Here is a 25072-nt window from a genome sequence, read left to right as displayed (position 1 = left end):
CATTCCTTGCTGCCAATTCTGTCCAGCAGAATTAGGCTTGTTTTTTGCTTATGCAGCCATCCCTGGAAGACATATACACACATTAGAAACTGAACCCCTACCCCAAGAGGTTGACCCTAACCGAGACACCTTTGAGATCCTGGACTGGATCCTAGACTAGTATATCTTGCTCCATCAAAACATAGGCCATATTATAGATTAAAAATGCAGAAAAAAGAACACAAGGAACAAAGAACCTCACCTCATAGACAAAGTTATTTACAGACTCATTATCAGGCACAGAATCCCTTCCTTTGCATGCAATCTACATGAGAAAACAAACTTTAGGACTACAACCAGTTAAAATGATTGGATTTAATAATTAAAACTACGAACAGAATTGTAGAACAGTTTATTCTCACCTTAACATGCTTAATACCTTGTTTCTTAAATTCTGCTGGTGAATAGTATCTAGTGGTATTTGTCAAATCAATCACTAGACCAAGCTGCAGAAAGCATAATAAGAATTAAGGTTAACAGAACTAAAATGTCAATCCTAAAGTGAACTGATAACTAATAACATTAAAAATGACTGACAAACCTTTAAACGAAAATCAAATGGTTAACAAATGATGGTATCATTTTTCAGCAGAGTTTCTATAATACCTAGAAGCTAATAAAACATTTTGATTTCAATATATATATATATATAAAACTAGAAAGAAAAAAAATAATGTAAGTTTATTTTGGAAAACTAGCAAAGTGATAACAGAACTAATGGAAACCCCTGGAAGCAAAGAAAACAATAAAGCATTACAGTACAGGATCGAAGTTACGCCAAATCGCAAACATGAACAATCTTTTTGTAGCTTAACAAAGCAAGTGATCCCATGCATGATCCATTCCTGCCAATCCCTTCCATTTAAATTTTATCTAAGTGGAAATGTTGTAATTTAATTTATTTAAAAATTCAAAAATCTCGTTTTGATTAATCAATTGTATCTTTTCCTAATGGACACCTAAATTGCCAATAGGTATTTCTCTTGAGAGGGTTGTTTGGTAGCTAACAAACAAGCCTTAAGGGAAGGGATGTGTTTCTTGGAGACAACCCTTAATGGTGTCCTTCACTTTCTTATGTAAAGGTTCAAAGGGTTGTTTATTCGGGTTAGACATTGTTTTGAAGTTGTTTTTAAAACTGTGTCGATAACGGATTGGTGAATATAGCTTTCGGATCCCTTAGTTCATCGTTACGGAGTGCACCATCTACGATGGAGGGGTTGATTGATCTTGGGGGTGAAAACACGCTTAGAACCCATGTGCACTATTCGAGGTGTTTAAATACCTTAAAGAAAGTGTCGGACACTACCGACACATCTCAACTCCACCAACTTTGTTCGAGTATCACTTGATGGATGTGCGCAAGAGTGTTTTCGACAAGAAGACTATTCATGCCATTTGAAAGAGATAAGTTTTATATACAATACTTGTTATTCTGTGTTGTCTTACATGGTGGCCCTTGACATCATATTTTCTACAGGAAAGAGGAACCCTGAAGGCCTATTTGTAAAGGTTACCAGTAAGTTCGTTTAATCTCGAGTAGTCAATTCAAGAATAATTTCTATTATTAAGTAGTGTTTCCATTTTGAATTCCAATTTGAAAGAGTACGTCATAATAAAAGCCAGAAAGTGCGCGAGACATCACTCTAACGAGTTCATTTTTCATATAATAGAACAACTTGGTAAGTTATTGTTGATAATGAACAAACGGTGGCTTGCAAGTTCAAGCAGCCATATGTTGTTCTCTCTGATGCAGCATTAAGCTAGAAAGAAGAGGGAAAACAGTTTCCCTGCAGTTTGGTTTGGTAAGGCTTGAATCTGAAGTGGTTCAATGGTTCAAATTCAGTGTTATCACTTACATGCTACGATTTACACGCCACTGCCTTCTTGGCATAAAATCAGAAAACATCATGAAACCATAAACAGCTGTCAGAATTGCACCAAACCACAGCCACAGAAGCCCCACACTGCAAGACCTTAACCCTTAGATTGGAATCTTACTAAACACACTTTAAGTTATCTTAAAAAGCACATGCTAATTAAGATAACTTAGGAGAATCAAACAAACAACTCCCAAATGAAATAAAACTTTTAAAAGATAAGAACCCTCTTGGATAAGGAATCTCATCTTATCTAACTAACTCATACTCATACTCTCAAATAATTTTCAAACAGGGACTCTAATTATCAAAAGAAAATTAGAAAAGGACACTAGAAAATTAACTGGATTTATTTCAGCTAATTAGGACCCGATCCAGGGATGGAAAATGACCAAGTTGCCCACGTTGGTCTGGCCCCTCCGGGCTTGCTTCAGAATTCGAGTGGGCTTGGGCCCTCCTTCGGCTGTTCTTGGGCTGTCCTTGACTGGTTACATCAAATTCTCGAGGATCAGGGTTGAATATGCTAAGGAAGATTCTATCTACGCCAAAAATGAATTCTATAAGTGGTTATGGTTATCGATGGGTAACACTTGGCTAGAACAGGAAGAAAACAAACAACAATAAGGAAAATGATCATGTAAATGAGAGAAAAAGAGAGAGCAATTACATAAGGCTGCGTTTGTTCGCTAGAATAAAGGTGGGGTGGGAAAATTCTTGAAAAAAGTGTAGATTTCTTACTTTTCCCTTAAATCCCACAATGGTAGGCTGTTTGGTTGCTTGGGGTGGGAAAGTGAGAGACAAGTTTCCTTGAATCAAGGAAACTTGTCTGGTGATGTGGCAACCCAACTTTCCCACCCCAAGCCATTTTAAAACCCCACATATTTGGTGGGACTTTGTTGGAAAGTTTGGAAAAGTAAAAAGTGGGACCCACCATTATCACTTTTCCACAAAACCCTTTCCTTTCCTTCTCCCTCACCCCACTACACATGGGACCCACATGTTTTTTTTCCCACCCCACCTTTGCAAACAAACGCAGCCTAATAGAAGGAAAGCAACACACAGAGTCCATTCTCGACTCCAATATGTCACAGTACTGCAACTCAACTCAATAAGCTCATTCAATTCATTCTCGTCATTGGTTACATCCAATTCTATAAAGAAAAGGAACCTGAGGAACAATAACTCCTATTCAAACTCTTAAGACTAAAATGGAGTCACATTCTACCTCCTAAAAAACTTAGTAAAAGTAAGGAAAAAATAATAAAAAAGCTTTAAAAAAATAAAAGAATATAACTTAAAAATAAACCCCAAACCACCTATCAGCCCTAGTTGGTCGAGAAACCAGGGTCGGGCAGGTATTGTTTAGGCTTGGGTTTCCAAAACTGGAAATATTGGTCCAACCATTCTAGAACAGCTGCATCATTACCTCTCTGCCTGCCACTGTCTGTTGATGAATCACTTGTCTGATGGAGTATCTTTTACCAGGAGCGACAGAGCCATTGAAAGATTCACCAAGAGGAACTTTAGAAGGGATTATGTTGTCTATGCACTTGCCGTAAGGAGGGCAATCCACCCAACCTGTAAAAAAATGGCATAAGAGTAAAAGAACAGTTGAGGTAGAAAAGGAAATGGAGAGGAGATATGTTGACCAGTTTCATAACTTAAATATGAGAAAGGCAAACAATGACAATGAAGATTTTGCTCACTTAATGTATGCATTATCAACTGAATTAAAAATTCATTACCATTGGGATCTAAATCAAATTTGGACAATCCATTAACCCAAGGAATTTAGTTCTCATTGGTGTTTTCCTAATTCCCAACAGATTGTACAACATCCTGAGGTTCTTGTCAAATCAGGAAACTTAATGCCCATGTCCAATTCTGACACCAACACCCTTATCAATGTAAATATAATCTCCCGACTGCAATAATCATCAGTTCCATGAGAGGGAAAAGCAAATATAGAACCATCCATATCAAATTCTGGCGCACCTCACTATATATAAAGATTCTAGAATCAAGCAAGCAAGAGCCACCAATTTCAAGTTTGCGACAGAAAATCTGCAACAAGCATGCATTAACATGGAATGTGCAGCTACATTCAATAATATATCCAAACAAAAACATTGAATCATCTACAATCATCAAATATTCCTGTAGACATTTATAACATGAAAGCATTCCACTCATACATTTTTACTATGGGATCATACAGGAGTACTAATGGTTACATGTCCAAATAATAATTAAATATAAACCTACCAGAAGGAGGCTTGAACCTGTCATAAGATCTGGGTCTTTTAGTTTGAAGAATTGGATCCATATTAGGCTGCTGTAAAGAGGGTTTGGGGCCCTCATCTTGGTATCCCCTTTTCAACTTTTGGCGCCGTTCTTCACGTTCCTAATTAAACAAGACCAAAATCAATAATAAAGCACAGAAATAACAACAATTATTAAAAGGAAAAAAAATATTTTACAACTGCTCCAGTTTTGCATTGCACCAAAAAATTATTCTACGACTGATCCAGTCATGCAATTGTGCAATGGACATAAATAGGCAACTATTCAATTTTTTGAGTGACAAATAAATAGGTAACTATCCAATTTTTGGAGTGACAAATCACTGAACCAGTGCCCTGTTTGCATGGTTATTGGCTTATGACATGTACATGTAAAGTTTTCTTGTGCCTGTGTACCTGATAAGCTGTCGAAAAAATAAGTTCCAACATACCAGTGATATTGTATTCATTCATATTATGGCAGTATCATAAAAGAGCGTCTATTTTCAGCTAATTTTGTATTTTGTCTATAAGTCAAAGTCAACACACACTCTGGAATAGCCGGGCTATACATACAACTGCAAACATCTTAATTTTGTGTCTTCAATAACAACTCTCTTTTGCAAAACTTATTTATGTTTATGACCTATTTATGAATAATCAATTATAATAATAGATTTATGAGTGACAAACAATAATCATTGGTTATTATTAAACTTACTATGTTACATAAGAAGAAATCGGGTAGGCATAGTTGGTGAATAATATATTATGTATCAAGTTCGCTTTTGGATCAGTTTTTTTTTTCTCATATAGGTTTTAGTTTTGGTTTTGGTTCACTTTTACTGGTTTGAGCTAGTTTTGATATCCCTAAATATTATTATAGCAGAGATGGGAGCAAGGTGGAGGTTGGCAAGAGAGATAAGCAACGTTTTATTCTAGTTTTTGGTAACTTAACCATTTTACCGCCACTCAAGTATTAGTAATTCTCCACACATTCACTGATGGTATCCACATAAACAAAACTTAGCAGTTTATGGAGACAAATCATAAACGACCCCTGATCTATTTATGAATTTAGAGCCAAATCAATATATTTTAATGAGAAATAATGGTCGTAAATCATAACAAATAATCCAATTGTATTTATAGGTCAAGTGATCATAAATTTAAACTTAGCCAAGGAAAGCATAAGGAAATTAAGCCTTATGTTTTTGGTTTTTTCTATGGAATAAAAATCTTAAATGATTTATTCTTTCTTGTTGTGTTCACTGGTTAGCAGCATTATGCTTAGAGACAAGGCATTCACATTGTCAGTTTAGGTTTCTAGTTTCCTGCTTATTCCAGTTCCTGCTAGTTACCTGCTTATTTCAGTTCATTCTCAAAACCTCAACCTCCAATGCTTTCTATGAATCTGTTCTAACTGTATCAGGTCAAGATCCAAACTCTACATCACATTTTTGGAGCAGCTTGTTGAAAGTCTTGGGTACTTAAATTGAAATTCAGCATGCCATTGCATCCACATACAGACATAGCCTTCGGATTCTTGAGGACATGCCGACAGTACATATTATTAACTTCAGACGAAGCAGCTATTGAATTTGTCTACAATAAATTCATTTTAATTGGAGTTGCGTTTGTCAATTTACCCTTTTAATAAAAAAATTGAGTAAATTATTTATGCTTTTTATTACAAGAAGAAAAATTGATTAGATGATACACTATTATGAGGTGGTGCAATTTAATGGTTTAGCTCAACAGACATTGGGTTCATAGAAGTAGTTTGACTTAAGTAATCCATTTCACCTGGGTCATCGCATAGTTGTCAGTTGTCATGGCAACAGGGCGGTCCAAGGGGTTTTAGGGCAGCTGAAGCGTTTAGGAGGTAAGGTGCCTGCTAAGGGGGTGTTGAGGCGAGTATGGCAATCTAAGTGTGCATGCCGCTTCTCCCTTCGTTTGTTTTTCTACATAATTACACCATACCTGGGGGTTGAACGTATCTGTTGGGAATTTTATTTTTGAATTATTTTTATTGGATTCAAATAGGAGATATTTTCTTCTCTAAGAATAATATCTCAAGTAAATGAAATTATCAAATACGAAAATAGTTTCTCATATGATATCTGGTATAACTAAAATGCCAGAGTTTGGTCCCACCCAAATTAAACTAGTGCAAAGACAGCCTACAATAGGGCGGCAACCGGCTGGGCCCCTATAAATCAGCTTGGACACCTAAGCAGCGCCTTGACAACTACGGTCATCGAGCGTAATATTTCAGGGTATTATATCAGTTGCAAGCTAAATATCAATTGAAGGCAAGAGCAATGTAGGAACTAAGATGGTTAGGTAAGTCATGCAAGTCCCCAGTTGGTTAATAGAGAATGAGAGTGTGGCTTGTAGGGGGTATTTATGGGAGTTTATCTAGAGCAAAATATGGATTACTAGATACAGTGTGCTAAGCATTGACACATTTTGTACAAGGGCATTTTCATGGACAAAATTAGTTCTGGCTCCAACGATAAAAGCACGAAGAAACATGTAAATTGAGATCATGATTGAACAAAAAATAGAGAGGTATTTTGTAAAAATATTTACAATATTTTAAAATTAGCCATGAAAAAGTGTTTTTTGGTTGATTTATTTTTTTGGCCATTGAAATGACATTATATCCGATTCGTCGAGGTTGAACCAATAAGGGCACTCATAGGTTGTTTTGTCGTCGTCGTCCCCCCCACCCCCCCCCCCCCAAAAAAAAATATTCTGAGACTATTCTTGTTACCCTAAATCCCTATACCCCAAACCCCTAAACTCAATATGGAGAACCCTAATCCCTAAACCCTAAACTTAAAAATTCATGGACATCTAGTCAAAGCTGCTCAAAAACAAGCCAAATCCAAACTCCAGCTCTACCTCATGTCAGTTTTCTACCAAACCGAGAAATCTGCTAGTTTAGCAATTAGACTTCCAACTTCCAATCAAGCTCTTATTCCATTGTAGCAACCATACTGCCGTTCAAACATTACAAGGCAGAGAAATTTTCATCCTTTCAGTATCTAAATGGAAAACATACCAACCTTTTTGCTTTCTTTATTATTTTCTCCTTTTTTCCTTTTTCCTCTTGCTTTCATTGTTTCCCCAACCACCCCACCTTCCCACCCTCTATGTACGCATGTTTCTTCAACAAATAAATAAAAATCCTGGACTAAGTGTTTCTCTGCCGTAAAGAAAACTTGCCCACCAACCTACGGCTGAGAAACCACTCCAGTGGTTTTACCATGTCCCAAATACCATCTTGATACCTATCCCCTCCCCATGGTGGATGAGATCTCATTCACCGTGGATGGAGAGACAGTCATTCCAAAATTCAAATCAAGAAAGGAATCACCTCTATCAACTTCCAGACTTTGAAAGTCAAATCATGGTGTTAAAACTCATAGTTAATTCTTCTTAACAAAGAGCCCCAGTGGTGGATTTTTGTAGGAATATTACATCTCTATGAGGCTTGAGACAATTTTCTTTTCTTCTTTATCTGTCTAACAATCTCTTGCTATTCTATGTTGTCTTTCCGATATTTTTGAGCCATTGATACCCACCGAAAACAGCATATGGTGTTTCTTGCTTCAAGAAACAGAAAAATTGGCCAAAAACCGTTGGATAAAGCCGTGTCGTTTCGCATGATTTTTGCAACATAATGAAATTTTCAACTTCAAGAAACACATCCAACACAACAAGTATTTGTTGTTGCATTTGTTTGTCCAAGAAAAAATTGGGCATGGGCTCAGTTTTAAGTGAAACAATTTTAGAAAGTGTATTTATGGAATTTGGCACTCTAAACATAACAACCTGCTAAAATCCTCATAATACTCAGATAAAGCTCTTACATCCATCACAGGAAGAGGAAGAGAGTTAGAGTAGGATTTAGAGTTGATTTGGAATTAGAGTTGGCACCCGTAGCACGAGAGATTCATACGCCTACAAATGTTGTTTCTACTTCCAAAAAGCAAGTTTTATCAAATGCCTTAAAAAGTGTTTCTACTTCCAGAAACACTCAGAACTGTTTTCGATGTTTCTCGAAGCAGAAACACTTTGTGGGTTATCAAACAGGTCCTATTACTTTTCCTTTTCTTTCCCCTTTTTTCTAACAAATACAATAAAGTACCTAATTTCCTTTTTGTTTTAAGGTACAAGTCAAAAAAAATTCCCCAAGAGAAGCTTCTCTACTCAAGATAGCCCCTACCCACACATCATTTGTGATTAGAATCGTTATCATGCATCAACAATATATGCACAGGAAGAATACGATGGCATGCATAGGAAATTGATGTAACCAGCCCCAAACAGCCCCTAAAGAGGGCCCAAGCCCATCCAAGAGCAAGAGACAAACGGGGAGGACCTGACCAGGGGTAGAATGGTCATTTTCCACCCCTGGATCAATCCACAGTTGGTTGGTCCAGTCCAGTTTTATTTTTGGTAATTAATTCAGTTTTTGTTTCTATTTTTGGAGTCCTAGTTGGTGAGTTAAATTAGGTATTTGATTGTTAGTGTGAGTTGCAGTTGGTTAGGATTAGGTTCCCTAATTTTTAGGAGCCTTATCTTCTAGTTGGTGAGTTAAATTAGGTATTTGATTGTCAGTGTGAGTTGCAGTTGGTTAGGATTAGGTTCCCTAATTTTTAGGATCCTTATCTTAAAGGTGGTTCAATTAAAGTCCAGTCCTATTTTAGTAAAGTACATGTTCAAGTTTAGCAATAGTTGAATCCCTATTAGAGAGGGAATCCCAAATTGAGCCAAAAGTGTCTTGTATTAGGCTATAAATCACCTCTTTAGTTCATAATAAAGTAGATTGGATTATTGAGTTAAACTGCGGCTTGGGCCGTGGGGAAGGAAACCCTAACGGCCGGGGCTGGAGAGTAATTCTCAAGAGATTCAACGATTCCAGCAGCAATAAATCTTCTTCACGTAAGTCCAGCAATAATTCCAGCAAGGTTCTTCAATTCCCAGGTAAGCACAGAGCTTCCCACCCTTCCCCCTCTCTTGCGCAAACCCTAGTCTCCCCTCCCCCATCAACCGTAGCCTTCCCAGCCCACCTTCCCTCTTATTTGGCCTAGAACCCATCCCCACCCCCATCACAAATCATCTCTGCCATTTTCCCTTTAGTTCCCTGCAATTCCAGCACCTTCCACATGCCTTCGTGACCTTCCCCACTTCCCCTCTCTCCCACAGCTTCCAAATCCCAACCCCATTTGGATTCCCCTATCCCCTGCTATGTTTCAACCCATTCTACCCTCATTAATTGCAGGAGGCCTTAGAGTCAAGTCCAAACCTTATTTTCTGCAAATCTGTCTTCTTCCATTGGCTTTAAAAATTCTGCAGTTCATCTTCAACCTCAAGAAGTTGCAAGAAAATTTTAAGTTGCAGAAATTTTGAATTGTTAAGTTCTTTTACAGTTCGAACTCTGACAGATAGAATAAGGCAAGGCATAATTCAGCCATTACAGAACAAGCAGGACTGAGCCCTTCCCAACCCTAACCAAAACCCTATGTGCCACCTAAAAACCCTAGCCGAAACACCTAGAAACCCTAAGTTGTGCTGGTTCCTATCTAAGAAGGTCCTGAAGATATAATACAGAACTCTGGGTTACAATAGAAATAGTTAAACAACTGAAGGAATTGACCTGCAAAAGAATAACAGTAACAGAAACAAATAGAAACAATAACAATAATAACAATCCACTAACAAAATCATCAAAGCAACAGCCACTATTGAAAAACTAAAGAATATATCTTATGAATAGCTGATTGTCTAGAATGTTAGAGCACACGACTTAAACAAACATCATGTATATTCCAGACCATTATAGATGCAAAAGTAGAATAAATTCAATGCCATGAAGTAACGCTCCTTTTAGCCAGAAAGTTTCAACAACAGTAGTAATCCACAAAAAGAAACCAAAATAATTTCACCAATAATTAGCATTTATAAAGCCATTGAAGCAATGGGCCATTTAACAAGCATTTCATTAGTTTTAGGTTTAGATCAGCAAAGACAGGACGTAAGGAAGTTGAGCATATTCAACATCCCAGCACATAATTATACTGTCTAACTCCAAGAAGATAGAGAAAGAAAGACCTTTACCCTGCGTAACGTTTCAACTGCGGTCTCTACATGTTCTTCCACTGCAAGTCCTCCTTCAATGCGATCTTCAAGATCTTCAAAGACCTCTTCATCATCTTCTTCAGGTAATGGGGAGGCATTTAGATCCATAGGGAAAATCATTCAACATCCACCATGCCACATTTGCCAATAGGTAGATATCTTTGAGTTGATTAAGGTTATTTGATTATTTCTGGAGTACTGGTATCAAACAAAAACATTTGACCTGCCACCTATTGAAGAAAAGAAGAAAATTATTTCTTTGTGAGACGTTTCCTATATATGATCAAGAATTATCGAACTGAACATTTTGATAACATAAACAGCAGCATCCAGAATACATAAAAATTGCAAAAACATAAAATGCTTAAACTTTGATAAATGTTACCCAATATTATTATCTACACGCAACGAAATCAAGTAGATACTATCAAAGTTATTCATGTCCAACTGGAGGAGATTATATTGGAGGAAATTAAACCGATGTTTTGATTTGAAGAAAACAATGGAAGACACATTCATATTCTCATAGAGGTGGAGCACTTAGGACTTAGGAGGATTCAAACTTCGCCAATCCTTTCCCGTCATTTGGTTTGCAGAGCAGGAGAGTCAACAAGTGACAAAGAGGGAAAGAGGAGAGCGAAAGGATATTGGGGATAAAAACATTTTTGATATTGCATTATTTTCAACCATTAGACCTTTAAGTGGACACATGTCATGCATCTGTCAAGAACTGGATGGAAATGGATGCTACCAGAACTGGACACAATAAAAATCTATACCCCCACCGTTCTTACATTTGTCACTAAATCATCATACATATCTTAACTATGTCCACATATTTACTTGTAGCATTTCTTTTCTGATTTTAAACATCATATATGAGATTGAATCAAATATATGTCAGACACCATCACTCATATGCGGTGATGGTGTCAAATTTCCATGTAATTTGTATGTTGCACGTCCAGAGGAGGCTAAGACGGATGCAATGGCATGCGGCTAACAGGATGGATCCACAAGGAACTCATCTTGGATTTAAGTGGAGATGTTGGCACAAGTTTCTTTTTTCTTAATTAGTTTGTGGCAGTCATGTTGTCTGTCATGGAATGTTGATTGTATGAAAATGTAAGTACCCTGAATACAATTTACAACTCTTGATATTTGTCGAAACACATTATGGCTCCCGGTTAGAAGAATGTGAATGAACACTTCTCACTCATTTTTTATACCAAGTACCTCCCCCCACCCCCCCCCCCCCCCCCCGCGTGTTAATTAGGCTTCAAATAGCGTGTAAGCAAAAACCTAGGCCAAGAAAAGTTCCAGGAAAAGTTACCTGGTTTTGGCCCACCTCACCAAAATTTCAGCAATAATCAGCTGGCCTCAGAACCAAGATTTTGAACCTTGCTTTGTACTAGTTGAGCTTTGACGAAAGCTGTAGATTTACAGCAGCACCATTCCCATGTATAGAGAGAAAACAAGGTCAAGGCACCCCACCCCCCCACCCAAAAAAAAAATTACCGTTGCTGGTCCACAGAAGAACAACAAAAGAAGAGAGATTTAGGGAAAAAGAAAATTGATGCGGAAGGAGAGGATTCTTTAACTCTGATGCCAGTTAATGCAGGCATGAGAATGGCCTGCTTCGGTGAGCTTCCATAAAAGAAATAGTAGAAGAATAGGCAGAAAGGGAAAGAGGGTTCCTCCAACACCAGCATGCAGGCTATGGCAAATTAAACTCAACGTATAGTTCCATAAACATTGGGGAATTACAAGGACACCTAAATTAAGACTAACTCATTGACTAGGTCACTACTCAGATAAGGAACTATTGTGAGAGGTAAATATCCCTCTTGAACTGACACTAGCTAGTGCTAATGCTAGATCAAGGTTTCATTCTTGGAGTAGATCTCCTGTATAAACTCCTAATTAGATTATCTTTTTGTTGTCTTATCTTTACCATTTTGTTTTTCTCCAGAGTTCAGACATGTATTCTCCTGCTACTCTGAGTTGGTTTTACCCATTGTAACCTATAAATTCTGCATTGGGGCTATGAATAAAGTATCTTTTCTCAGAGCAATAATCTTTTAATCTACGAATGACAGAAACTAAACAATTAAAGACAAAATTCTAACATCTAAAATAAACCAAAAAAATTATCTCCTCAACTAAAATAAATTCCTAAACTTATACTAGAACCATGACTCAAACTGGACCTGGTTCATATGGGTACAGAAACCTAGTTGATTTTGGGCCGGCCCCAGGCTGTGTGATGTGAAACCCAATTTTTGGGTTAGAGTTTCTTGGAAATATTCCCAAAATTTTAGGGTTTGTCCAAAATCTTCCCGCAAATAAATCAAAAAAACTCTGGGAAACCTACAGGTTGCTCTGAAATAGATGGCAGTAGGAGGAAAACACTAGGAAACAATTGATGGATTCCTATGAGATGATGGGAAAAAACCTAAATTGTTTGCAAGTAACCCAAGGGTGAGTCTGAGAATAATGGGAACGAAAAATATTATTCCTAGGATTGGTAGAAAGAAGTTAATTAATTTTGGATCAATATGGGTTGAATCTTGGAAAGCGAAGGATCTCTTCTATTTCTTCCTTGCTTTCTTTTCTTTCTTTCTTTTCTCTTTTGCCTTCTTTCCTTCCTTTATTTCTTCATTTCTTTCTTTTCTTTTCTTCTCTTTTCTTTCTTTCTTCTTTCTCCCTCCTTTCTTTTCTTTTTCTGGTTCTGTTATCCGGTTCTGCCGCAAGGAAGAAAAGAGGGGAGGGGAGGGGAGGGGAGGGGGGGGAGGTGCGATGAAGAGAAGAGAGGGAAAGGAGGAGCAGGGTAGGGGAGGGCGGGGGAGCGACGAGAAAGGATCACAGAGGCCTGGGGAAGGGAACTAGGGGCTATCGGGGGGTTGGGGAGCTGCTGTCAGGGGAGCAACCGAATGAAGCGGAGGTTTATGGTCTTGCGCAGGTAGGGTGGGGCTCGGGGAGGGGGTGCGATAGGTTTTTTTTTTTTTTTTTTTTTTTTGGGGGGGGGTTGGGGGCAAGGAAGGGTATGGGGGGTCTGCTGTACTTGTAAGCTGCGGTAGTTCTTGAAGATTTTGATGGTTGCTGGAAAATGGAAGAAGAATGTTGGAATTTTTGAAGAAAGGTGTTGATCTTCAAAGAACAACTGATGCAGAATTGGCAGCACATACAAAACAGAGAAAAGCCCAAAGCTCAAGCCCATTAAAGCCTAAGGACATGACCCAAAACAGCTCATGGCTTGCATGGGCTAGGACTATTGGAGTGGGTTAAAATGAGCCCATGGCTTCATGGGCTTGGAACACTTTAGTGGAAGAAGAACAGCCCACCTATTTTGAACTAAGCCCAAAGTCTAGCTTGAAAAGTCAACAAAAGGAGCTAGTAGGTGGTGTTGGCTAGTGGTGTGGTAGGTGGATGTTTCCATTAATGCTTGTAGTAGGTGGATGTTTCCATTAATGCTTATAGTAAATTAGTAAGTAATGTTGTGTAGTAGGTGGATGTTTCCATTAGTGTTTTGGTTAGTGTTTTGGGTAGTAGTTCCATTATTAATTGTAGTAGGTTGTGTTGGGTAGTGGTTGGATGTTTTCATTATTGTTTTGGTCTCTTTAGAGTGTGCTATATAAGATACTCATGTAAGAGGTGAAAAAACAACTTGTGAAATAAAACCAAATTGCTTGCTAGCATTCTTCCTCTTGGAAAACCCTTGTGTTTGATCAAGGTAGATTGGTGTTTGATCCAATCGATCCACCTTGCGGTGAGAAGCCCGGGTGTTAAGACTCCTCGTGTTTGATCAAGGAAGGTTGGTGTTTGATCCAATCAATCCACCTTGCGGTGAGAAGCCCGGGTGTTACATGTTACTTTGTTGTCCTTATTGTTCTCTTAATTCTCTTATATTGTTCCATCCATTTCTTCTTTATAGTCTACTGCTGTTTTGAAAACCTATTTAGTCCTTGTTCTTAAACCAATATCCTTGTTCTACCACTCCGGTTTTCAGCCTACCTTTATATCTGAAGTTTATTTATCTTAAGTCTATCAAATATGAAGTTGATTCCCTGTGAAAGGTCCTATTTGGCTACTGTTTTGATCATTCAAATACAGTACTACATTAACAACTTAATTTAAAATCCGTCGTGGGCCCCTCAAACAAGAGACACAGTCCTCAATAACTCTTATTCAAACAATCAGACTTAGCAATTAAAAAGAAAGAATAGGCTATTATAGCCTACTAAAGGACTCTAAACCCAAGTAGGATTCCTTTATAAATTAAGATCCCACCACATTAATAACAACCGACCAAATAATAATAGATCTAAAGGACTCTAATTGACACATGCTGAAACTGAAATTCTAATTGGACTAAACCCCAATTGGCACATGCTAATTGAAAAAACAAAAAACAAAGGGTAAATATCACTTACTCCTCTCTTAGCTAAACAAATAGCACTTAGACCCCCTCTTAGTTGGATAATGTCACTTACCTCCCATCTTATCTAGCAAATATATCAAACAACTCCCAAACTACCCTCCTGTTAACGATAAAGTTAACAAGTTAAATTTAACTTTTACCATTAAATATTTTTCTAAAACCCCAAACTGCCCTCCTGAAAACATTTTTTTAGTTTAAACCCTAAATTACCGTAATCACTCTAGCAGTTAAAATATTAAATTACCCTCAATTAAAATAATTGATAAAAACCAAAATACCATAGTTAAAACCAAAATTATCTTTAATTATTGAAATCCCAATGTACCAAAAAAAACCTCAATTTAAATTGAGACATCTTGGCCCAAAACACCCTCTATTGATGTTATTTTTAAGACGCAAAACACCCTTAATTAACTTCAATTCTTTAATTTATACGTTAAGAAAAGAAAAGAAAAAGAGAATCGATGCTTCATCTTCTCAACTTAAATTGCATTTTAATATCAAGTAGTATGTGTTTTTTTAGTTGTTTGATAAAATTAAAGAAAAAGATGGTATAATTTGGTTTTTAATAATTATTTTAATTGATGATAACTTAGTATTTTAACTGCTAGGGTGATTACGGTAATTTATGGTTTAAATTAAAAAAATGTTTTCCGTCAAGGGTAATTTGGGGTTTTAGAAAAATATTTAACAGTAAAAATTAAATTTAACTGAAAAAGTTAACAGAGGGGAGGTGTTTGATATATTTGCTAGGTAAGAGGAGAGATAAAGTGACATTATCCAACTAAGAGCGGGTCTAAGTGCTATTTGTTCAATTAAGAGGGATGGTAAGTGATATTTACCCAAAAACAAAATAAAGACTCGCATGCTGGAATTAAAACTTAATTACTAAAAACACACGCTGAAATTAGAATTAGTTAATCCAAGGGGGGAATAAGGACAAAACTGCCCCCATGGTTCGGCCAGCCTATGGAAGCTTCCCCTAGGTGTGAGTTTTGGGCCACACTTGGGGTTTCGGCCAAGGGGAGAATTCTGGCTCACATCATTGTGCCTATGCATCAAGGGTTCAGGTTTAGAGTCTTAGGGTTTCAGACTAGTTTATTGAGATACACAAGAACATAGGTTATAGTGATTGGATACTTGAATGTAGATGAAACTTGAGAGCAAGGTTTAAAGTATCCCACGATACCATACGATACTAGCCGATACGTATCCATATTTGACCCAACCGATACGATACGTCTCGATAAGTCTCTCCATTGAAATATACTAAAAAACATTAGTCAGAGCGATACAATACTCGATACAGGACAATACGTCTCTTAAAGTCACCTTACCGATACGATACTCGATACCGATACTTTAAACCTTGCTTGAGAGAACTTAGACAATCATCTATATCCCTAAAGCTTGGGATGGTTCTAGCAGTCCAATTGTTTGTAGATCTAAGTTTGAATTTTGGGTTTTTTGGGAGTACCAAAAAAAAAGGAATTGGACTCAGATCTAGAGGATCAAAAGAAGAACAATAGGGTTTGGGGACAATTAAACTTATTGTAATCGAGATTATTCATTAACAGCAGCTTGAATGACAAAATATTCTTGGGACGAAGAAAAGCAAAATAAGAGGAGAAAAAAATCACATAAAACCGTGAAAAAGAGAAAGGGAAAGGGGGGTGGGAAGATGGTCACAACCACACTACACCATTGTTCCACACCACTAGCAATAAACAAGAGTCAATATTGGACCCTATTGTAAATTTTAATTATCTACAAGTTCATTCAGCATAGATTAGAGTTTTCTAATTCTATAAGACTAAATGGCTAAGACAAGTGCAAAATAAAGCAAATGGCATTTTTTTACTTTTAACTTCTATTTGGCAAACTCCAAAAGCTTAAAGCAATATTCCAACATCATTCTAATCTCAAAAAGATGATAGTAAAGTTACCTCAGGGCTATTTCATTCGGCACATCCAACTGTAGTATGCTAAGGCATCAATCAAATTTCCCAGATCATGAAGGATTGTTGCTCAATTGGGAATTCGACATTCATCAATGACATCCCCTCGTCTTTCTGCTCCACCAGCTGTGCAACTTATGTAAGAACAGCAGCAAGAGAACAAAATATCATCAACAACGAAAAAACCATTAAGGAGAACTTAACGTAAATAAGGAAAACTGGCACCAAACCCATAATTTCTTCTAATACAAGTTACTAATACTGCATGGAACAAGTACCATCATAAAGTCATGTATAGCTGATGCAGATCCTAGGATCAGAAAGAAAAGAGCTGCTTAACTAGTTGCTATTGATTTGTTGCTAGCTTGCTATTTCAGCTGCTTATTAGTAGGGGCAATACAGTCATTCAACATTTAGTATCTTTTATAACTAAACGGACCCATGAGTTATTGTTTCGATAAGTTTCCCTCCCTTTTTATTTTATTATTAAACAGATTTCCCTACCAGTAGGGATTCTATCTAGTTAATTACAAAGTTGTTCGAAAGGACTATTTAGTTAGGCATTAGTAGCTACTTTGATTGGTATGAACTATCGAAGGTACAAAAGATGAAGCTAGCACGTACCAAGCTAGTTGGAGCGGCACGTGAATGGTGGAGAACTCATGAATATGAGTTGGAAGATCGTGGTAGAGCTCCAACTACATGGGAGGAAATGAAGGAAGAATTGAGAGAAAAGTACTTGTCATCTACCTTTCGATTGACTAGAAGACAAGTTAAATTATCTTTGTTAAGGGAACTTGTCAGTTGCAGAATATATGGAACAATTTGACTCACTTTCTTCTCGTACAAAAATCCGAGAGAGAGAGAAATCCAAATCTTGTCACGTTTAAGATTGGGTTTACCGTTTACGGCCTGAAATTAATAGGGCCATTGGCGTTGTGGATGTAGAGAATGTGCGGGACTATTTTGAAAAAGCCCTACGTGCGAAAGAATTATTGGCATCCAACAACAAAAGGTTTGGACACCAAGCCGGCAAGGTTAGGCGAAATTTTTCAGCACCAAAACATACTACAACAACCCCTACTCAACCCGGATTTCGTACCCGACAAGATAAGGGCAAGGCTCCAATGACTAGTGGCAGCCAAACACAATGTTTTCATTGTCAAGAAGTTGGATATTATGCTAAATATAGCCCACACCGTCAAAAGATTAATGTTGTTGCTAAGATTGAAAAGTCAACAGAGGAAGAAGATCATGATCTATTCCCATACTCGCTCGACGATGGTGACTATAATGGAACGGCGTATGATGAGGATGATGCTGGTAGATGTGATGCTTATGGCATTCATATATTAAGCTGCATCTTGGTGGCTGAAACTAAAGAAGAAGACTGGCGGCGCAATTTTATCTTCTACAGCCGTATGAAGTTCAGAGATAATACCGCTTTGGTGATAGTTGACAGTGGGAGCTGCGTCCACATTACTTCGGACACCTTTGCGAAGAAGGCAAACTTGAAGTTGGAGAAGCACCCTCAACCATATGGGGTATCCTTGCTGAATGGGAATACTCTAGAGGTAAATCAACGGTGTTTTGTACCACTGAAACACCATTGATATGAGGAGAGGTATGGTGTGATGTAATCCCTATGCATCTTACTAATGTTCTATTTGGTCGACCATGGATGTATGATAACGATGTTATGGTCGGGGGAAGAAAAACCAGTGTGTATTCAAGTTCAAAGGACTTCACACTGTCATCCACCCAATCAATGACCAACCAAAAGGGGACCAATGAAGAACAAAAGTTGTTGTCCATACAGCAAAAGAAGCTGTTGGTTGTTCCTCACAAGGAATTCATTCACACTAGCCATGATACAGGGCAGCTGTTGGCTCTTGTTATAAGGGAAGTTACCCTTCCATCAATCAAAGAGTTACCTTCTGATTTTTCTAATGTGGTTCTTGTAGTTGCCTAATGAGCTGCCTCTTATGCGCGATATCCAACATGCCATTGATTTGGTATCGGGTTCAGTGTTACCAAACCTACCGGCTTATCACCTTAGCCCAATAGAAGCACAACAAACCCAAACGACAGGTGAATGAATTGCTACATAAAGGATTTATTCAGGAGAGCTTAAGTCCATGTGTTGTACCAGCATTACTCACTCCAACGAAGGATGGCTCATGACACATGTGTGTGGACAGTAAAGCAATCAACAAGATCACAGTTAAGTATAGGTTTCCATTCCGTGGCTTGATCACATGTTAGACATGCTATCCAGGGCTCAGATCTTTTCTAAATTGGATCTTAAAAGTGGCTATCATCAAATTCATATTTGGCCAATAAACGAGTGGAAGACTGCCTAGTGCCTACAAGACCAGGGATGGACTATTCGAATGGAAAGTCATGCCTTTTGGTCTGACCAATGCACCTAGCACATTCATGAGGGTGATTACAGGTACTCCATCCTTTTATTGGTCGATTTTTGGTTGCATACTTTGATGATATATTAATCTACAGCAAGCATCCAGACAATCACATCGATCATCTACGGCAAGTCTTGAGAGCGCTTTGCCATGAGAAGCCATATATCAATCTCAAGAAATGCTCCTCTATGTTGCCAAAGGTTGTGTTCCTCGATTTTATTGACTCATCATAGCGGGTTAAAGTTGATCCTGAGAAGATAAAAAGTATAACAAATAGGCCTACACCAAACACAATCACCGAGGTTCGTAGTTTTCATGGACTTGCATCGTTTTAAGGGAGATTCAATCGGAACTTTAGTGCAATCATAGCACCCATTACCGAGTGTTTGAAGCAAGGCAAAGGCGAGTTCAAGTGGATAGCAACGACAACCAAAGGCTTTCATCTTATCAAGCAAAAGATGATAGAGGCTTCAATACTTCGCCTGACAGATTTTGACCGTATATTTGAGGTAGCAAATGATGCCTCACATATAGGACTAGGAGGTGTATTGATGCAAAGAGGGCACCCCAATGCTTTCTATAGCGAGAAACTCAATGATGCCAAACGACACTATTCGACATATGATATGGAGCTCTATGTTTTTGTCCAGGTGTTACCCCATTGGAGACATTATCTTATCGGCAAAAAGTTCATCCTCTATACCGATCATGAGGCCCTCAAGTATCTACATTTACAGAAGCCGATGAGCAACAGGCATGCTAAATGGTTTGCTTATCTACAAGAGTTTGCGTTCGCAATGAAGTACAAAGCAAGAAAGGAGAATACAGTGGCTGATGCATTGAGCCGAAAAGTACTTATTCTTAGCACATTCTCAGCACATGCAGTCTGCATTAATCAAGCGTGATGAGTATGCATCTGACGAAGATAAACATGCCATACAAGGAATTATAGCAAAACAGGCAGCATCCTAAATACTCACTTCATGATGGGTATTTGTTTTTGGGAACTCGTTATACATTCCAAATTCTTCCCTACGAGTCTACGACATCACATCATACTGGAATTTCATGGCGGAGGTTGGGGAGGTCATTTCGGCAGTGATAAGACTATCATACAAGTTACCAATCAGTATTATTAGCCTCATATTGCAAAGGATGTTGATCATGTAATCAAGAGATGCAGAGTCTATCAGCTAGCCAAGGGAACCAAGCAAAATATAAGTCAATACTCACCATTACCAGTTTCTCATGCACCTTGGATTGATATTAGTATGGATTTCATACTTGGGATACCCTCAACAAAAGAGCGATACGACTCCATCATGTTTGTGGTTGATTGATTATCAAAGATGGCTCACTTTATACCATGTCGCAAGACCTTTGACGCATCTCACATTGCAAAGATATTCTTTAAGTAGGTTGTACGACTACATGGGCTACCAAGTAGCATTGTCTCAAATTATGACGTCAAGTTCATGAGCTACTTATGGAAGACATTATGGCTGAAAACTAATACAAAGTTAGAGTTTTCAACCGCATTCCATCCACAAACTGACGGGCAGACAGAGGTGGTGAATCAAAGCTTGGAAAACTTACTGAGATGCTTGGTTTCTGATTATGAGAAGACATGGCCATCCATACTTGACATAGCTGAGCTTGCTCACAACAGCTCAGTTAATCGTACGATAGGTTGTACTCCATTTGAGATTCTACTTGGAGTTCAACCGCGATGGCCTATAGACCTCGTCCCACTGCTGCCACAAGCACATGTGAGTATTGAGGCTGACGAGTTTCTGCGTCATATCACAGAGGCACATGCTGATGTTCGCCGAAGAATAGCTCTCAGCAATGATGTCAACAAGGCTACAGCAAATCGTCATCGATGATATGTGCAGTTTCAACCAGGAGACATGGTGAAGGTTCATGTCAATCCAGAAAGGTTCCAACATGGGGTCAACAACAAACTCCATCCAAAGAAGATGGGTCCATACAAGGTGCTGAAACACATTGGACCAAATGCTTATGTACTCAAGCTAGCAGAAGAAATGAACGTAAGCAATGTCTTCAACGTGGCTGACTTACATCTTTATGTAGAACACCATTCTGATGATGCCGACACTAAACAAATGTTGAGGCTGCTCGACCTCAAGCCACCAATCACTAACATCATTGAGGAGGTATTGGAAGACTTACAAAACCACTCGTCGTGGCACAAGATACCATTCTTTCCTCATCAAATGGAAGAATTGTCCACGACATGATACTTGGATTCATGCTGACGATTTTAAGAAACTCGATCTTGATTTGTATGAATGTTACATGTCATTCATTCATTCGTCGGAGACAAATGTTTTCAAGCCGGGGAAGAGTTGATGCAGAATTGAAGACATATTCATTAAAGAAGTCCATTGGGTCAGGCTCATCAAAGGCCTAAAGCTATCACCCAAATCAGCCCATGGCATTCATGAGCTAGGACTGTTTTAGTGGGTTAAAGCTATCCCACATATTTTGATCTCTATGGTCTAGACCTAAGCCCAAGTCTAGTTCTTTAAAAGAACATAAAAGGGATTGTGCTTTGAAAATAAAAGAATTCATTGTCAAAGGAGTTTTCCTTTGTCAAGAGTTACGTAGTAGTTGAGTTATTAATAGGTAAGTGGTGTTAGCTAATGGTTGGATGTACAATTAATGTTTATGTCTCTTTAGAATGTTATATAAAGAGATTCATGTAAGAGGGTGAGGACAACTCAAAACTCATCATTTGAAATCAAATTGCTTTGTTAGCATTCCTTTTCTATGGAGAATCCTTGTGTTTGATCAAGGTAGGTTGGGGTGTGATCCAATCGATCTACCTTGCGGTGTGAAACCCGGGTGTTACTTTGTGTTCTTATCTTCTCTCGATTTCCTTAGATTGTTCTTTCAATTTTCATCATTGGCAAGTCTAATGATCTACACTTCAGCCCAATTTCCAATTTAGGTTATAATTCTGCCCCAGTTTTGAGGATCTATTCAACCCATATTGTTACGCTATTATCCTTACAATACCACTCTAGTTTTCAGCCCTCTTTCACATCTGAACTCTGTTTCATCTTAAGTCTATCAAATCTGAAAATTCTAGAAGAGTACCGTACTCGCCTTCCCCTGCAGATCCCTGCTACATTAATAAACAACTCTTCGATGCTCTCCGAATAAAGAAAGCGGAAGGCCATTCAGTTTACTTAAAATAGAACTCTATCCTCTACCCAGGTTCACTCCTTTATCAGCCCACTCGAAAGAAGAGTCACCCGGCTCGAAACCTCAAACCTCAAGCAAAGACTGTTGTTCGATCCTTAGGGCACCGGTTAAATCAGAGTAAGCGGAGGACCTTCTTGGCTAGACTGAAGAAGTGTACCCCCACTTGCTTATTGAAAGGTGAAGTTTCCATGTAGATGAATCCTTTTGACTGACACTATTTAGAAAAGCCAAGCAAGGACTAGATGGATATAATCTAGTCTTTCAACATGCCCCTAAAAAACGCTTTGCTCCTTTTGTTAGGGCTATTGGATTCCTCTGGTCGAAGATACACAAAGATGGATTCACATAGATGACTAAATAAAGATCTGCAAGAGATTGATTTGACTAATTGATTCCCTGTGAAAGGTCCTATTTGGTTACTGTTTTAACCAATCAAATACAGTACTACATTACACCCCACCCAACAAATCCAACCCCTCCCCCACCCCCACCCCCACCCCACCCCACCCCAAAAAAAAAAAAAAAAAAATTCAAAAAACTCTAGATGATTACCCCATATTATAAACCAACCCTTGAAACCTAACCAAATCTTTGTGAAGCCTAGCCTAACCATCTCATTTGAGATTTCCAAGCCATTGTACTTAAAGATCTCCATCATTAGCACCAGAAAAAACATCCCATTATATCTCAAACCCTAATACCTTACTCATAAAAGACTGCAACTCACATCTTGAAATCCCTGCAAACCAATCCTACAACAATGCAGATCAGAGTAATGAACAAAACTACTTCAATCAACCTTGATTACTCATTAAATAAAATTATTCAAGAGAAGAACTTATAAAAATTAGTCAGAATACCTTTTAGATCCAGACAAAAACAAAAGAGCTTCATAATGATCTCCCTACTCGACTAACCTCGAGAAGTGAACATTTAATTTATTTAAGAAGATAAAATCCATGAACGATCAGCTCAACTGACTTTCTAGTTGCTCACATTTAACTAAACCTAGAAACATTCCTCTTGCTCGGGAACTAACATCCTAAGGTGAGATTTTACAGGTCAACCTCAAAACAGCTAATAAATTTGGACCACAACAAAGTTCAGTATGCAACAACATGCAAGAATTTTTCAACATAAAATACATCCTTACTATCTTCCTTTTGTAAAGTATTTCACAAGGTTCTATCTTCTAATTGTCTTCCCTTTCCTAGTAATTTAATCAAGTTGGGTAAATCCCTTGTACTACTAGCTTGGAAACTACTATGACTGCCTATGCCATACATCGAGCCTGGTCTTAATCCACCAACAACTAATCCATGATTGTTTCCCATACAAAAAATAATAAATAAATAAAAACATTTTTTGTTGGTTGACAACTGAATCAGGACCTTCCCCTAATAATACCATCCTTACACATGGAACTTCTTCCCCGCCTCCCCATAGCTCACCAACTACGATAGAAGGAAAGATGTAGTCTCTTTGATGCAACAACAACAACAATAAGCCTTGTCCCAACTTAAATGGGGTCGGCTACATGGATTCTTGCCCTCCAATTAGTTTTGTTCGAGGCCATGCTAGATACAAGGCCTAAGCTATACATATCCTTTCTCACCACTTCTCCTAAGGTTATCTTAGGTCTACCCTTAGCTCTTCTAGTTCCTTCAATATGGATTATATCACTTCTCCGTAAAGGGGCATTTATAGGTCTCCGTTGAACGTGGCCATGCCACCTCAAACGACTTTCTCGAAACTTATCAATTATGGGAGCAACTCCCAGACCAACTCTAATATGATCATTTCTTATCTTATCCATCCTAGTTTGCCACTCATCCATCTTAGCATCCTCATTTCTGCTACACTAAGTTTATCTATAAGATTCTTTTTAACAGCCCAACACCCTGCACCGTACATCATAGCTTGTCGAACAATAGTCCTATAAAATTTTCCTTTAAGCTTTAATTGAATACGCCGATCACATAAAACCTCGGACACACCTCTCCACTTCATCCACCCTATTTTAATTCTTTGGGAAACCTCGTCCTCTAAATCACCTCTTTTACTTATGATTGAACCTAGGTACCTAAAACAATAACTCTGAGGAATCTCTTTATCGTCAAGTATCACCACCTCATCATCTGCCCGATCATGACTTAAGGTACAAACTAGATATTCTATCTTCGATCTACTAAGTTTAAAGCCTTTTGATTCCAAAGCAAAACTCCATGATTCTAATTTGGTATTAATCCCCAATTGGGTCTCATCAATCTCCACAATATCATCCACAAAAAGCATACACCAGGGGACCTCATCTTGAATGTCTTTGGTTAATTCATCCACTACCAGTGCAAATAGATATGGGCTTAAAGTTGACCCTTGATGAAGCCCAACTGTTATCAGGAATTCATTACTTTGTCCCCGCCATTGTTCTAACACTAGTCACCGAACCATCATACATATCCTTAACTATATCTACATATTTACTTGCAACATTTCTTTTCTCTAGTACATTCTCTTTGATGCAATTGATAAAAAAACCATTGACCATGGACGACTGAATAGTCCTTGTTATCGGGACAGACAGCTGTAGACCACCATAATAAACTAATAATTAGCCTTTAAAGGCAAGAAAACTAACACGATTATGTGAAGATCTAAACGGTGAAAA

General features: G+C 38.1%; 1 protein-coding gene across 9 annotated transcripts in view; it reads right to left on the bottom strand.

The window, feature by feature from the left end:
• Positions 1–25072, bottom strand: part of LOC149003813 (uncharacterized) — a 75885-nt gene that overhangs the window by 40808 nt on the left and 10005 nt on the right. For 7 of the 9 annotated variants that reach the window (XR_016170449.1, XM_089138945.1, XM_089138946.1 and 4 more), the window contains exons 3-8: positions 16739–16884; positions 10331–10581; positions 4182–4320; positions 3343–3494; positions 402–485; positions 242–304 (exon numbers count right to left, since the gene is read on the bottom strand). Coding sequence is in view for 8 of the 9 variants with exons in the window: in XM_089138945.1 (XP_088995071.1) it covers positions 242–304; positions 402–485; positions 3343–3494; positions 4182–4320; positions 10331–10471 (579 nt within the window). In the remaining variant the exon portion in view is untranslated. The remainder of the gene's footprint in view (positions 1–241; positions 305–401; positions 486–3342; positions 3495–4181; positions 4321–10330; positions 10582–16738; positions 16885–25072) is intronic. The other 2 variants (XM_089138947.1, XM_089138948.1) reach the window with 2 other exon arrangements.

This window comes from Hakea prostrata, chromosome 10 (genome assembly GCF_041222555.1).
Source record: "Hakea prostrata isolate BN-2017 chromosome 10, UWA_Hpros_2, whole genome shotgun sequence".
In the NCBI taxonomy this organism is placed as follows: domain Eukaryota; kingdom Viridiplantae; phylum Streptophyta; class Magnoliopsida; order Proteales; family Proteaceae; genus Hakea; species Hakea prostrata.
This window is presented reverse-complemented; position numbering and strand designations above follow the sequence as displayed.